Here is a 15,363-nt window from a genome sequence, read left to right as displayed (position 1 = left end):
CCTAACCCCTAACCCTAACCCCTAAACCCTAACCCCTAAACCATAAACCATAACCCCTAAACCATAACCCCTAACCCCTAACCCCTAAACCCTAAACCCTAACCCCTAAACCCTAAACCCTAACCCCTAAACCCTAAACCCTAAACCCTAACCCTAACCCTAACCCTAACCCTAACCCTAACCCCTAACCCTAATGAAAGGAGCTGCCTACACGTACCACTAACACGAACCCCGAAACCAAAACACGAGACAGCTTCTTTATTTGAAACAGCCCTTTTGCCCTCTGGCGGCCTTGGAATGTGTGGTCTCCTGTCCAGACAAGCTACAATAATCGAAGCCAGATGTATACTATGCAGCTCCTTTCATTACACAATGGATAAGAACACTTTTGGCTTTTCTTGAACTCCCATAACTTAATTTGTGATAACTGTTATGATACAAGTCGTGCACAATGACATTTGTTACTTACGGTTCCTTGACGTCTTCCGGACGCATAAATGTCCTGTTGTTGTTTGCCTATTACACCGTCATCTTTCCGGCAGATTCGTCACCAACCAGTGAGTTTATACCATCGGCATGAAATCTAGCTTCTTCCAACACCACGAGTCACAGGACGGCCAGCCAATAATACGGTGAACTCAGCAGTAACCCCCACATCTTTCATCCCAGTAAACAAATCCACGCCTTGCCAGCATTCTCGTTTCTCCCCGACTGACTTGAACTAGATCTTCCTGGCTCTCTTAAGTGGTCAGCGGGCATAACCAAGTCGATCCTAGTGATCTCATCTCACGCTACAAGTACGCTGCTCAGAGCTCGTGCCACAAGAGAAGCGTATTACCGCGTAAAAAGCGCGAACATATAAGGTAATTGTACCGCACCCACGGAAGACCGATGCACTCCGCATTGAGAAATGAAGAATGTAAATATAGGTGGCGCTTTTAATGTGTTTTTAGAATTTTTAAACGATTTGTTGTACAGAATTGAACTAGTTCGATGTATGAACGTCTTCTGATACGCTGTGGACTCGTTATAATCAAATGTGGACTTCACTTCGCCCGAAACTTGGTGTTTTCTGAGATCGACAGCTCAAGACGAATCACTGGTGGCCTCCATGTCGCGCGCTGTGTTGCATTATTCCGTGGACTGTCTGCGTAACTTGAAACGGACAAATCTCTGGGCTGTATGGAGATGGTGAAATAGAGCGAGAGGAACAAAGGTCGGTCAACATTTTATCCGTAGGGTTTATTCTCTTGCTGAAAACAGATCGTTGATATGTAAAAACGGGCATGTCTGGCAGTACTTACCTCCTCATAGATGCAAAGTAGACGTGGAATTTCAGTATGAAGAAAAATGTATTCGAACGAGTTAATACAAATCACTACGCGGGTGATCAGTCTTTACCGGATGTGATTCGGTCATGTATCAATCCGCAACTCAACTCAATCTTAAATCGTCGATTTTCCTGTACTCCTAACCCTAACCCTAACCCTAACCCAACAACCCTCACCTACGCATGGACGGACATTTCATGTTCCTTGCACTTTTCGCCATAATCGCTAGGCTACGCTCCTCGCCTGTCAAACGATGTTCTTCACTTGGAGTTTTCACCATTATCGCTAGGCCACGCTTCTCGCTGGTCCAAATGAACTACGTACATGTAACACTTCGAGGTCAATAGCTCGTAAGCCATCCAAGGTAATTTGAAACGGACTTCAGACGTTGAATAGGACTTTGTAACTCTTGCAATTGACATGTAGTTTTGCCGTTGAACTCGAGGGGCGTATCCAAGCTGTAGCCGATATATTCCGGCCCCCCTCCCCCTTCCCATACATAACCTATGGAAAGGACATTTGAACCCCAGCGTTAGTGTATTCCAATGAGGGTCAACCCAATACCTATCTGTAACCCAAACCCGAATTCATTAGATGATATTGCAATTCAAGGTTCTACTTCCCTATGTCACTCCACACATTTTAATAAAGAAAATACAATGACCCCGGGTGAGTAACGTGAGCGCCTAACAAGAACCAGATGCAACAAAAGATTTTGGGAGGAGAAACAAATCAAGAAAGGATACAGGACTGGGTCAGAAAGGTTGGGAGAATTGTCAAGCTTTTACGGCACTTATCTGGATTTTGGAGGCACTTACTTGGATACATGGACAATTGTTGAATCGTTATACAACTTGGATTACTGCAACAGAACCTTGGACTAATCATACAGCTCGGACTGACTTCAAGATTCCACAGGAAGAGGAACTTCATTACAAGTAAGAACTGTACCGGGACTTGCTGAGGCAATAGGCTCAGGCGGCTTTTATGTAATCACGGCGATCAACTACTAACTTTTATGATAAAACCGTTAAATCGCCTCTTCTAACTTGCTGGCCGGCAGTGTCAAGCACAGGGCAAGTCACGGCGCTAACAAAGCAAATTGTAGGTCACGGAGAAGCCTTATGGCGACCTCTTCATTACCGGGATGAAGGACAGCCCCAGGTGCAAGTTAGACAGCGGAGCGGAGGTCAACTTTCTACCGGAGAAGAGTTGTAGGGCTGGGAGGCAGAAACACTCAAGCCGACCAAGCAAGGTTGAATGGTGACAATAACACACGGCTAGACGTGCTGGGAGAGTGGTCGCTTTTTGTTCAACAGAGGCCATGGCAAAGGGTGGCACAAACCTATTCCATTGCAATAGGCAGGACTTCGTGCTGGTAGGACACTTCCACAAGCTACATCGTACAAGGTCAGCAGACGTAATGGTTGTAACATGTGATGCTAGTTAGCAACATTAACATATAGACTAACACATTTCTGACGTAACATTTCAAACGTTCAATAGATGTTGTGTGTATGCTAACTTAGTTTCTATCTTAAGGAGTTCAAAAAAAGATGCTGTTATATGTAGTTACCCCATTTGGTAACTTAATCCTTTCCCTGACTTTATAAATAAACTAATTAACTAATTAATTAATCAATTAAGAACAAACAGATAGATGAGACACGTTATAAAGAGAAAACCAAATTACCACGAAGGGTAAGCACATGGAAGGCAACGACCCTGCAAAGTAAGCAAAACTCGAAATCAATACGCGTGTGATCAGTCCAAACAGTAGTAATAAGGTCGGCATCCTTCCGCCACTAACCCTAAACCACTTTAAAATGTCCATTATTCCTTATACCTAACCCTAACCCTAACCCTAACCCTAACCCTAACCCCTAACCCCTAACCCCTAACCCCTAACCCCTAACCCCCAACCCCCAACCCCCAACCCCCAACCCCCAACCCCCAACCCCTAACCCCCAACCCCTAACCCCTAACCCCTAACCCTTAACCTTAGGTCATGACAAACTAACCCGGACGACCTGACCGCTTAACCCTCACAGATGCCTGTCTGTAAAAGGGTGCTTAACGGGTTAAATATACAAGATCGACCAAGTTTTAGTGCCAGAAGGCAGGTCCCGGCTTGACCCTACCCACCAACTAACCCGTACAACCGCGGACCATGTATTTACGGCAGGCCTCAATGTTATAGCCCTAACCCTAACCCTAACCCTAACCCTAACCCTAACCATAGCCATTCACCATGAGACCTGAACCCTTAACCCTAATACTAACCCAACCGCTTCAGCCTAACCCAGGACCCTAACCCTAACCCTGAGCCTAACCCTAACCCTGACACAATGACCTTGACCGTGTACTTGAACTTGAAGGAGGGCATGACAAACTGACCTGGACGGCCCGACGGCTTAACCCTGAACCAATAAACTAACCCTAAGTGGGTCTGTCCCTTCAGGCCCTCCCCAATTCCAGAATGAAACCCCTACCTAACTTTCAAGAGGTACCAACAGCCTTACCCTTAACCCTGCCTGTCTGTGAAAGGGTGCTTACCGGGTTAAATATACCTAACCGACCCAGTTTTCGTGCCAGAAGGTAGGTCCCGGCCTGACCCTACCCACCAACTAACCCGTACAACCGCGGACCATATATTTACGGCAGGCCTCAATGTTATCTCCGTGAACCCTTTTACCTCGATCCCTGCCGTTCCCTAAGGTCAAAGGATGCCTTCCCGTGATAGCTTGCTAAGCGGGTTAACTTGACCTGACCAGCCTGGTTTTTGGCCCGAGCGTCCGTCTCTTATATCCCCCTTCACACCAGTCTTGGGTTTGCCCTAGGAAGCTTCTCTGCATCGGCCCCGGAGGTCAAAGACAAAGGACAACCGGACCTGACTTTGCCAACGCCATCCACTAACCCTGACCCTAACCCTAACCCTAACCCTAACCCTAACCCTAACCCCTAACCCCTAACCCATAACCCATAACCCATAACCCTAACCCCTAACCCTACCTGTCCTGAATCTGGGTTAACCCTAACTGTCCAATATCGGGGTTATAAATTGTGAATATGAATTATGAATTATGAATTATGAATTATGAATTATGAATTATAAATAATGGATTCAATCATACTACTACCCCAGCTTCTGGCAAACATTCTATCTTCTTGAAATCCAAAACAAAACGACTATTCCTAACGCTAACCCAAACCTCAGCCCTAACCCGAGCCCTAACTTTAACCCGAGCCATGACCCGAGCCCCAAAATCACTACGCCAGTGATAAGACTTAAGGTAGTGATAAGGTTGGGTTTTGGGTATCCTTCCGCCATGGCTCAGTTTTGGCCAGGATTCGGCATTTTGACTGTACCCCTAACCCTAACCCTAACCCTTACACTAACCCTAACCCTAACCCTAACCCCTAACCCTAACCCATAACCCCTGACCCTGACCCTGACCCTAACCCCTGACCCTGACCCTGACTCTGACCCTGACCTTAACCTTACACGGGTTTCCGCCACACTGGCTATACCATCACTAACACTACGCAGGATTACACCACACAGCTTTCCACCACGCTTTTGTTTGTTTGTGCCTTTATTCATTCTCGAAAAAAAGCTATAATCGGCCATCTTGGCCGCTTTTCATAGAGGTCGAGAGGAGGGCATGTCAAGGGGTCAACATAACAATAAATTACCAAATTCTTGGTCAACCAAGGCGACTCAAAATTATATCAATAATACAAAGAATAGATAAGTAATCAATAAACAATAATGACAAAAAATAGTTCGTCATGCCATTATGTCCATAATCGTTCGATAAGGGTCAGTTACTTTGGCGATAGTCGTTTAAAGGTTGAAATAGAAGTTACTGCCTTATCTTCCTGCGGTAGTGAGTTCCAGACAAGTGAACCAGAGTAGGCTAAGGACCTCTCTCAATGGCATGGGTACCACAAGGAGGTCTGAATGACTTAGTCTGGTGCTCCTGGTAGCTCTGTCCCTGCAGTAGGTGAACATTATATTCGGTGCATGTAGGACGCTAACCGGTTGTTCAAGGCCTTGTGTACCAGTAGTGCTTTGTGGTGCTTATGTATTGACTTTTAGATATCTTTCCATCCCAGACGTGAGTGAACTTCCGCCGATAGAGTAAGGTACGGGGCACGTAGATTCAACTTGCCGGCTCGGCTTTGCATCCTTTTTAGTTTCACCAGTTCCCGATCTGATACGTGACAGAAATATGGCTTTGTACCAAGTTAACAGAATAGGTGTTGAAAAGTGCGGACGTGCTTTAAAATGCTAAGTTATTATCGCCTGAGTTTGCACAAATGGCATTTACTTGACACTTCCAGATTAGATAACGATCGACTATCACTATCAGGTATTTGTACATATTACATGATGTTACAGTTGCCCCGTTGATAGATAATTTGGGGCTTCTACAACTGTTTAATCTTTTGTCTGTTCCAATGAGCATAAATTTGCACTTTCCACTGTTCACTGACAATGAGTTTCCTTTAAACCACGGTGTGAGAGTATCAAGATCGTTCTGAAGGTTGTTTTCAATGCTGCTGACATCCTTGCTACAATTGTAGATGACAGTGTCATCTGCATACATTGATATATCGCAATGATAAGATAAGAACAATAGCGGCCCCAATATTAAGACTTGGGGTACTCCATATTGCATTTGGTGAAAATCAGAAGTAGCTCCATTTACTGCAGTACAGTGCTGACTGCTTGATAGGTAAGACGTAAACCAATCCAGTGCCTCCCCCTGTATACCATAGCAAAACATCTTTTGAAGTTGCATCTTATGATCGAGCGTATCAAATGCCTTGGAGAGGTCTATAAAAACCGCCCCTGTCAGCAGGCCAGCATTCCTAGCACTGAACCACTTCTCAGTGAGGTGTGCTGCGGATTGTGTGGAATGACCTGGCCTAAAGCCAGACTGGGCCTCCGTAAGAATGCTGTTTAGTGTAAAATACTCGCACACTTAAGCGTGTACTGTTCTTTTGCAGGTGGTATGCTGACCGGTCTATAGTTATTTGGTGTAGCTCTATCCCCTGCTTTGTGTATTGGTGATAGGCGTGCGATTTTCCAGTCATCCGGAAACTCAATTCTAAGCAGAGATTCATTGAATTTATTAGTTAGTGATGGTGCAATGATCTCTGCCGCTGACTTGAGCAATCTGTTGTTAAGGTGGTCTAGACCAACAGCTTTGTCCGTTTTCGCTTTGTCCGTTTTCAGAGCGAGGAATTCTTGTTGGATAAACTCAGATGATACATGGCTGAAGGTGAAACGCGCCAAACAACGGTGTACGAATTGTAAAGGACTGAGGAGTGACATTCCCTTGTTGATACTAAGTGCTAACTTTTCGGCAACCGTACCAAAATACTTGTTTCATTCATGGGCAATTTCCAGTGGCGACGAGCCACCTTCACCTCGAGGTTGTCCACTACCATCTTGACGCTGAACTTGACCTTTGACCCGATACATGGTAGTGATGGCCGATTTCTTGGCCGCTGTACATTACCGGAAGAGGTAAAGAAGAAGAAGAAAGCTTAATATGGATTTCAGTGCCATGTATGGTGAAACTTCCCTTAGGTGTATTTTGTAGTCCTGTGGTTTAGCAGCATTTTTTGCTGGATTTTCCCTCTTTTTCGCCTGCGCGCATTAATTTTGGTGTCTCAAGAGGATGTCATCCATAAGATTAAGATGATGTGATCTAACGGATCCGAATTTATACGACCATTTGGTCGAGTCGCAAGGTAGTACTTTTAGCCAAAAGTCTCTTACAGAGGGCGGTAGGGATGCCATCAATGGACCCCGGGATCCCCGACACAGACGTAAGTGTAACGCTGATACAAAAGATAATATCTATTTGAATCCGATGTACGCCACAAGCGGTCGACAACAGACAACAAATCGTACTTCGTCCAGGAATGATGACGTCCGTCTTAAAACCTTTATAATTTAGGTATTGGCGGCAGTAATAGTTCTACATATATGGTTTCATAAGTTTTCATCAACTATATCCATCTTTGTATGTGTAATTGGCTTATCAATATAACTAATCTTAACATCAATGTTAGCCACATTTGAACCTGTGAACTAAAAATGCATTTAACCGTGTTGAAATAAATATTCACTTCTAAAAACAATACCAATGGAAGTCGCTTCTATTTCACCAACAGCTACCCAAGAGGGTTCGGTTTAACTGGTCCATAGGGTACCGTATAAAGCGGACCTCTTTTCTCATGACCTCAATGAAAAACGGTCTACAAGCCCACCTCAGCTTCCCATAAATAACCAAAGGTTAAAACAAACGAGCCAACATGGTCTGGAAGTAAAATACTACAATTCGCTCTTTGTTTCTAGAGGCTTCTGAAGCGACTGCAGCAGTTTTCTTGCCTCTTGGCGAGATTCCTCCCTGTAACGTCTGTCCATGGTGTACCACATGGCAATGACACACCTTCTACCGCTCAACACTGCCTGCACGCCATGCAAATTCTCCTCACCCGAAGAGAACCCAACGAGTCTGCCACATTTTGGTTTCACTCTGGACTGGGTAGGGAGAAAACGTGTTTTAAACGATCTGCACAAATAATCAGTTTCATCTATAGTTGCTCATTGAATAAAAACCTATTCTCCTGTGTGTTTGTTTGTTTGTTTGATTATTTGTTTTCTTTTAATCACTGTTATTCCTCGTCTGTGGTATTTTGGGGATACAGACAGTGCAGTCTAGTCATGGTTTGTACGGTTCGTAATCAAAGCTTTAGCACGTTTGTGTCATAGTTACAAACTATTATGATCTTTATTACAGTTACAAATATGTTCAACTTGTTAATTCAACATAGCAGTTTATAGCGGGAAATGTAATTTTATTTATTCATTAGTATCACATAGCCAGACGGCGTCGACCAACCAGAAGTCTCCATTCACTATGTGTTATGACGCCATAAACACCCGTTCACCCGTTCCATTATGTAGAGGAGGAGGTTATATTTTTGTTAACATTCGTATAATGTTAATATGCTCTCAAAAATGTTTACTATCTTGGAATAAAACATATCTTTTGTAATCATATAACAAAATAGAATAAACCATTTCAATGCAATGCAAGTCAAATCTAAACGGGCGTAAACAAAACGGTATTCACCCCGAACTGTAAGTGGAGCCGCCCACAGCATTGACCAATAAGAAGGACACCCAGCAGGAAGGAATGATGACAATAGATAATAGATGATATAATAGATTTGAAAAAGATGTGACATGGCAAGATTGCAACGTTATTGAATATTATCTATGGAAATTTTGGTTTTCAAAATGAATTCTATCATTTTCTGTACAAAAGGACAAATGTGCATTCTGGATCTATGCGTCATACAGGAATTGTCTACTAATATATGGGTCAATTTGGATAGGCTACATGTATATGATAACTTTAATGACCCACCATATAAAACCGTGCCTCAATTATCGGTCAATAAGGTCTGGCAGGAATGATGAGATTTCTACTTGAGAATTGCCTTTATCAGATCGGAATTGGCTATACACTAAGCCGATTTCCCTCGATGTTTATGGTGAAATAACGCATGATCAGTGACCAATAGCCATCAAATAAACGGTTCGCTCACTCGGTGGTTTATTTGGGTCGGGTTAACCCTGTATTGGTGATTCACAGAAAATAATGTCTTACCTGGGCAGAAAAGTTTTTGTTGTGAGCGAAGAAAAACTCTCCTCCCTTGAAGCCATCATTGAGGAATAGGACAGCACTAGCAGTCAAAAACAAAGAAGACTTAAATTAGACTTTCATATTTGTTGGCACGCTTTCATAACAAGAACTACTGAAATAGAATCGATTCCCAATGCCAAGAACAAAAGTGCACATTTCTAGACATACATAAAGAAGCGTAAAAAGAAAAGTGTGAATAAAAAAATCATTTTTCTACTTTGAAGCACTAAATGTTTTTCGAGCTATGTATCACACTCTATACTACTACTGCTACATTCTAATGAGCTTTTGCTGACAAGAATTCTGCACTCGAGGGAACTTACATACAATTTAAAAGAAAATTCGATTGTGTTATGCTGCAAGCAACAAAATACTGCTAAATATCTACGCCCCTTTGTCATCGCCTGAAATCCCTTTACTTGTCCCTATCCTAAGGTGGAAGAGAAACGTCCGAATAACTAAAATGAACACAAGATGCAATTCTGCTCTGCTGTGCCATGAATAGGCTGTCAATGTTTTTCATACGGCGTACAAAGTGACCGACTTTAATGTTAGGGAAACTGCCGAGCATACCTGTAATGTCTGGGTGTGTACAGGGGGTGGACTTGCGGACAGGAGAAGTCAGAAAGGTCGAGCTGGCAGTTGTCCGCGTGGACGGGGTGGCTCAAGTCTGTCCTGTCATCTGTGGAGTCTACAAACACAACAAGAAATTGAAGGTATCAAATTTCCGTGAAATATCAATAGTATACCGTAAATCTATTGACAGATTTAAGCATTACCATGTCTATTTAACCCGTTAATTGCATCTCTTTCGCATGTCATCCATGGTTTTCTGACCTCATCAACAACAACATTCGTTTCCTCTAACATACCACTACCATTTACTGTCCAGTTTATTCAAAACGTAATTTTTTAAAACCGTGCGGACAAAGCCAAATGATTAACCAACGGGAAGAAGCATCAGCTCTTCTGTAAAGAAAAACGCACGATCCGTAAGCTATTCTCCGTCTGTTTAACACCATGCGAGCATGTATTTACACTGAGGACTATGATGAAGAGTTGTGCTATGGAAAACCTATGATGGTCCACCTCAGTCATTTTCCTTCTAGCGCTCTAGTTGAGGAACATAGATTTAAAAAAATTGCACATAAATCGTCCTAAGTAGTCTAGAGACAAACGATAGTAAAGTCACTATGTTTGACCCAGCGCTTGCTTGACACGATTGATGAAAATAATTTTGTACTGTGAATTTCAAAAACACTGACGTCACGCGTAGCTCACGTGATGAACGCATGGCCATAATGTTTAACGCGTGAAAATGTAGCGTAAATGGGGGGGTCGCTGGGTTGTATCGAACCTTTCTAAAACTAGTAAATGTTTCATGATGATGATAAAGAGTGTCAAACCTTGAATCGCCAAAGATAATTGGATACAAAATAAAGGTTTGGCATCAGCTACTTTTAAAAGATACTTCCTATCGCGTAAGTTTGAAGAACAAGATGAAGTACGCGGCTTCGAATTACTTATGAAATACGTCATGCATAACACTTCCAGGTAACTTGCCGTTACTGGTTCAGGAGTTTATTCTACTTTGTCGCTGGACGTAAACCTAATTCATTGCTCGTATAAAGGAGAGTCATGACTAAGGATCATACTCCTGGTGTGTTTTTTTCGCTCATAAGTACTGGCTTTAGCATGATATACCTCGACATGGGGACATGGCCCGATGTGGACATTAATTGATAGTGCACCATAACTGGTAGCAGCCCTACGCTACACAGACCTGGACCGGGGGAAACACATTTTGATCCCGGCCAACTAAGCCTATAGACGTCATTTCTGACCCGGCCCACTCAGCCTGCAGGACTGGGAGGAAGATGGAGCCGAGCAAACTCAGCCGGGGAAGACAGACGGACACACAAATAGACAGATCGAAAACAATTCATTCTTCAAACGGAGGTAACTAAACAAATGATGTTGAGATCAAAACAGAATGGCGTTCTCTTCAGTTCCCATCTTTTAGTGTATTCAGCTTTCTGTGTTGTTTGCTGTGCATGCATGTATGTGTATGTTTGTGAAGAAGACAGAATGGGAGGAGAAAGTCATCAAGAAGTTGACATCCTTCACCTCTAAATAAAGGCTGACAGCTATGGCACAAAGGCCAGCAGGGTGGCACAGAGTCACAGGCGAGTATGTTGGCAAAGTTGAACTAAATCTTTACAGCTAATTGAACAATGTTAAGTCCAAGTAATTTTGTCTACTAGGTACCCTTACTTGGTCTTCAAGGTCGCTTCAATGTGTATTAAAGATAAAACTTTGATTTACGTCCTCACGATTACTGCAGCCTTTTGCAGGATCAGACTCACATATGTTTCTAGTATACTTACTAGCATCTGCAGTGCGGCAGACAAGGTGCGTGTACGTAAGGTACAGCTCTGGCAGGCCAAAGTAGCCAAGTACGAAGCGTCTTGCCTTATCACTCAAAGTAAGGAGCTTCTCCGCGGAGTCAATTGGAACTGCACCTTGTTGAGCAAGCTGAGGGAAAAATTCAATCTCATTTCATGCTGTGAGCTCTAAACATTTCAATATTTATCTTAATATGTTTGTTTGGTTTATCTATTTTACCAGGGGGTACAAACATATATGGCTTAAAATGCGTTTTTCAATGAGCCTTGGGCTTACAACTCAAAGTTAAAAAGAAATGTAAAAAAGGTAACGAACATAACTAAATTACACAAGACCACATTAACATTTACTGTACATAAAATCATGCTACCAGATAATTAAAAAAGTTTTTCAACCTGATAACATAACATAACATAACATAACATAACATAACATAACATAACATAAAAATGATGAAGACACGGATTTGTTAAGAGGTGCCAACTAAAGAACCAAAACAATTGACTAAATTGCATTGATTATACCGAGCGCCCACCTGTGCTGCTTGCAGAACTTCCAGCCCCTCAAAAATCTCGTACTCAGAATACCAGTGGGAACCTTCGATATCTGGTTTTGCTCCCACCTGTATGATTATTCACGTTAGGCATAATTATTGAAAAATGAGCAATCGTATTGAATCTATGACAATTAGGAAAAAAGGACCAATATGCTGCAGTCTTGTGCGGAATTCGAATGACCAATCGCCAAGTTCACTTGAGATAGCGAGCGATATAAACTAATTGTTGACGTCACATAAGGTCACGTAATCTTTAAAATAGGTCATGGACACCTGACTTCAGCAATAGACTGATCCTGACAGTGCCACACGATGAGCAGCTCAACCAATGATAGTACAACAGTTAGCGGTAAGACTATTGGCTGCGGCCGACAAGCAAGTGTATTTCTACGCCAAGCTTTCGGATCGTTCTATTTGTCGAACACGCCTGCTGGAAGTTCAAACAATCCATCTGAATCCAGGCATAAGCTAAGTAGGATAACATCAAAGTTAAGTCACCTGTGCCAAGTCGAGCATCATGTCGCATTCCCCCTGTGTAGCCAGGCCATCCACAAGTACTCGCTTTTCCCCCTTTAGATCCCCCGGGTTCGCGGTAAGCGTGACATCCACCATGTCGTATCCGTATACAGGAAGTTTTGGAGTGGCTGCAGCTGATGAAGACATAATTCACACAATTCAGCATTTCCATCAGGGAGCTCTAAACTACTCTCAACCGGGACAGGGGGCGATATCGACTTGCTGACGTCACACTTCGGACAGAGAGCTGAAAAAGGCAGTAAATTCTTTTTTAGTTGCAGAAAAGTTTAAACTTTGCCATAATGGTATCCATGTACACTTTTCCAGCCTTTGCAATTCAAACTTATGTAAAGAAGACCCACATTTGCATCATTTATGTCTAATAATGTTCATATCTACTTAACTTCCAAATGCTGCAAGGATGAAATCCCAATCATTTTCCACTATGGAAGTATGGTACTTTGTTAAAGATAATGCAAATTAGGTATTCATTTGTATAATTGATATCTATCGATATTTTTCTCTTTCTTAGTTACACATGTCTTGTGTTTTAGAGTCCTCTGGTGGTATGGCGCGGATTAATAGACTTAGCTTACTAATAGTAACGTTCCCAGCTTTGATAAAACACAAAGAAGAAACTCACCATGAATTTTCGGTCGGAACTCCAACCTTCCTCAGATGTTTGATTCATTGCGCTAAACGCCAGGAAGCTAGAAACGTGATGACGTCAGCAGCGAACCAAAAGAGGAGGAGGACAAAAGCTTCCCGGTTTTCAGCGCAGTGAATGAAACATCAGAGGAAGGTTGGACTTCCGACCGAAAAGGCATGGTGAGTTCCTTCTTTGTGTTGGATCAAAGATCAAAACTTAACAATATGTACTCTACCAACACAGATGAGCTTACTCTTTCGAATATCAGCTCATTAATGATGATTAAATACTGCTATTACTTACCAGAACTTTAAGAATGGCAATCCCGTCGGAAATTGAAATCTGAATTGTATGTGACATGGCTTTTATTGATTGATTATTATTGTTACGGTGTACTATGTCGTAGTTGTGTTTTTTATATGTAATATCAGGGATACCTGAAAAACAGGCTTCACAGCCTGAGTTGTATTTCCCCTGTATAAATAAAATGAAATGAAATGAAATGATACAAATTGACTACTGCAAAATCAGCATATGGTTATGTAAATCATTACTTAAGCTATCTACATACCAAAAATTATGATGATCCGTCAACCAATACTTGTCGTTCAATTGAAACAATATCTGCTCCTGCAATACCTGCAATTCTCATCATTACGCAAACGATGTCACTATATGCATAATTGATATCTATAGTATCGTATCGAAAATCTCTCTCTCTTTAGAAAATCGCAGGGAAAATAAATTCCTATCTTTTACCTTTGGCATTTGCAGACACCAGCCGGACGCGCAGGGGTACCAACAGAAAAAGCAGGAAAACGTTCATCACATCTGCATCCAAAGCAAATATACGTTAGGCCACAGCAAGTAATTTTCATGGATGACATCAGCGCGCTCATTAATTTTCGCCTGGTTTCGAAATAAAAAACAAGAAATTTCATTGTCCTCCGACGGAGGTCGACATGCCAAAAATTGGCAAATATGTCGTAAACGTTGACAGTCTAAGGTGTTTCCTTGCATATGAATAACTAGTGTAGTTCCTGCCCATGATGGTATAATAACAAGCTGTTTTCTGCATTTGTTCTAGCAAGGACTTTATATAAATAAGGGGGGGGGGGGTTCTAGTTAATTGAGCTGTACACACAAGATGTTTCATCGCATATGAAAAGCCAGTGTAGTTGCTTCAGATGATGGTACAACAAGTTCTTTTCTGCATTTGTTGTAGTAAGTCTATTGAGATGTATACACATCTACAAGGACATGTTTACTGCTGAATCCAGGAGGCTTTATATTATATATGAATGAATATAGGACTAAAAGACCTGTTGGTCATGATATCATATTTCGTCACCTCAATTCTTGTTTATCAAGAATTATGATCTCAAAATTTGAAAATATAGGAATCTTTTTTTTTGCCCCGGCTTGTTTTTTTTTCGCCCTATCTCATTAATTTAGGAGTCCGCGGAGGATGTCATCCATACAATTTATTTGCTGTGGCCTTAGTAAAATAAACAAGAAATGAAGGCCTAAAGTAATTTACATCCGTGTTGGCTTACACTTTCGTTTTTTTTTTACTTCATTAGCTTCGACGGATTCTACACCCTCACTACCCCGTCAATATGACCATTGATAAACCCACGAACATACATGTCGAGAAACATTTTCTTGGAGATTTGATAAACTGTTCAGCGTTACATGTAGTTCAAATGAAAATAAAGCTCCAGTAAAGATAAGCCTCGTCCTGGTCACATCCTGACCTGTCTGTTTTGTATACGTATAAAAAATGGCATAAACATTACATAGGTTTTGCTACACAGATGTCGTGGGGTACTTGCTACACTATTTCTAAATTTAAAACATATGAAGGATGGGTTAATTTTTATGTCTACTACATAAAAGAAACCCTCAGGAACGGACCGACCCCCACCAACACATGGATTTCTGCAAAGGGAAATAGTCCTTGAGCACAAAGAAACTTGTAAGTTATAAGTCGACTTTTTAAGGTGCTTCGAATTTAAATCAAACATCCCAAAGATAAACAACTGGTGAGATAACTTGTCCTGATATAGGAAAATAACAACGTTTCAGCCTGAGACATTTTAAAGCACACTTACCCATGTTGTTTCAGGACAACAAAAACCTCACCGTATAATGTCTTTACATGTGCCAGAC

At 42.0% G+C, this 15,363-nt stretch overlaps 1 protein-coding gene across 1 annotated transcript; it reads right to left on the bottom strand.

The window, feature by feature from the left end:
* Positions 1-4,931: 4,931 nt before the first annotated feature.
* Positions 4,932-15,363, bottom strand: LOC136438251 (prolyl 3-hydroxylase 3-like). Its single transcript, XM_066433017.1, has 8 exons — positions 15,306-15,363; positions 13,951-14,022; positions 12,525-12,676; positions 12,006-12,092; positions 11,452-11,599; positions 9,638-9,755; positions 9,029-9,104; positions 4,932-7,893 (listed from the first exon to the last, which is right to left on the bottom strand). Exons 1-8 carry the CDS (start codon positions 15,307-15,309, stop codon positions 7,684-7,686), a joined length of 867 nt encoding a protein of 288 aa, XP_066289114.1. The 5' UTR covers positions 15,310-15,363; the 3' UTR covers positions 4,932-7,683.

The sequence above is a fragment of the Branchiostoma lanceolatum genome, chromosome 7 (assembly GCF_035083965.1).
Source record: "Branchiostoma lanceolatum isolate klBraLanc5 chromosome 7, klBraLanc5.hap2, whole genome shotgun sequence".
In the NCBI taxonomy this organism is placed as follows: Eukaryota; Metazoa; Chordata; class Leptocardii; order Amphioxiformes; family Branchiostomatidae; genus Branchiostoma; species Branchiostoma lanceolatum.
The sequence above is the reverse complement of the archived record's forward strand: the minus strand, read 5'-3'. Positions and strand labels throughout refer to the sequence as shown.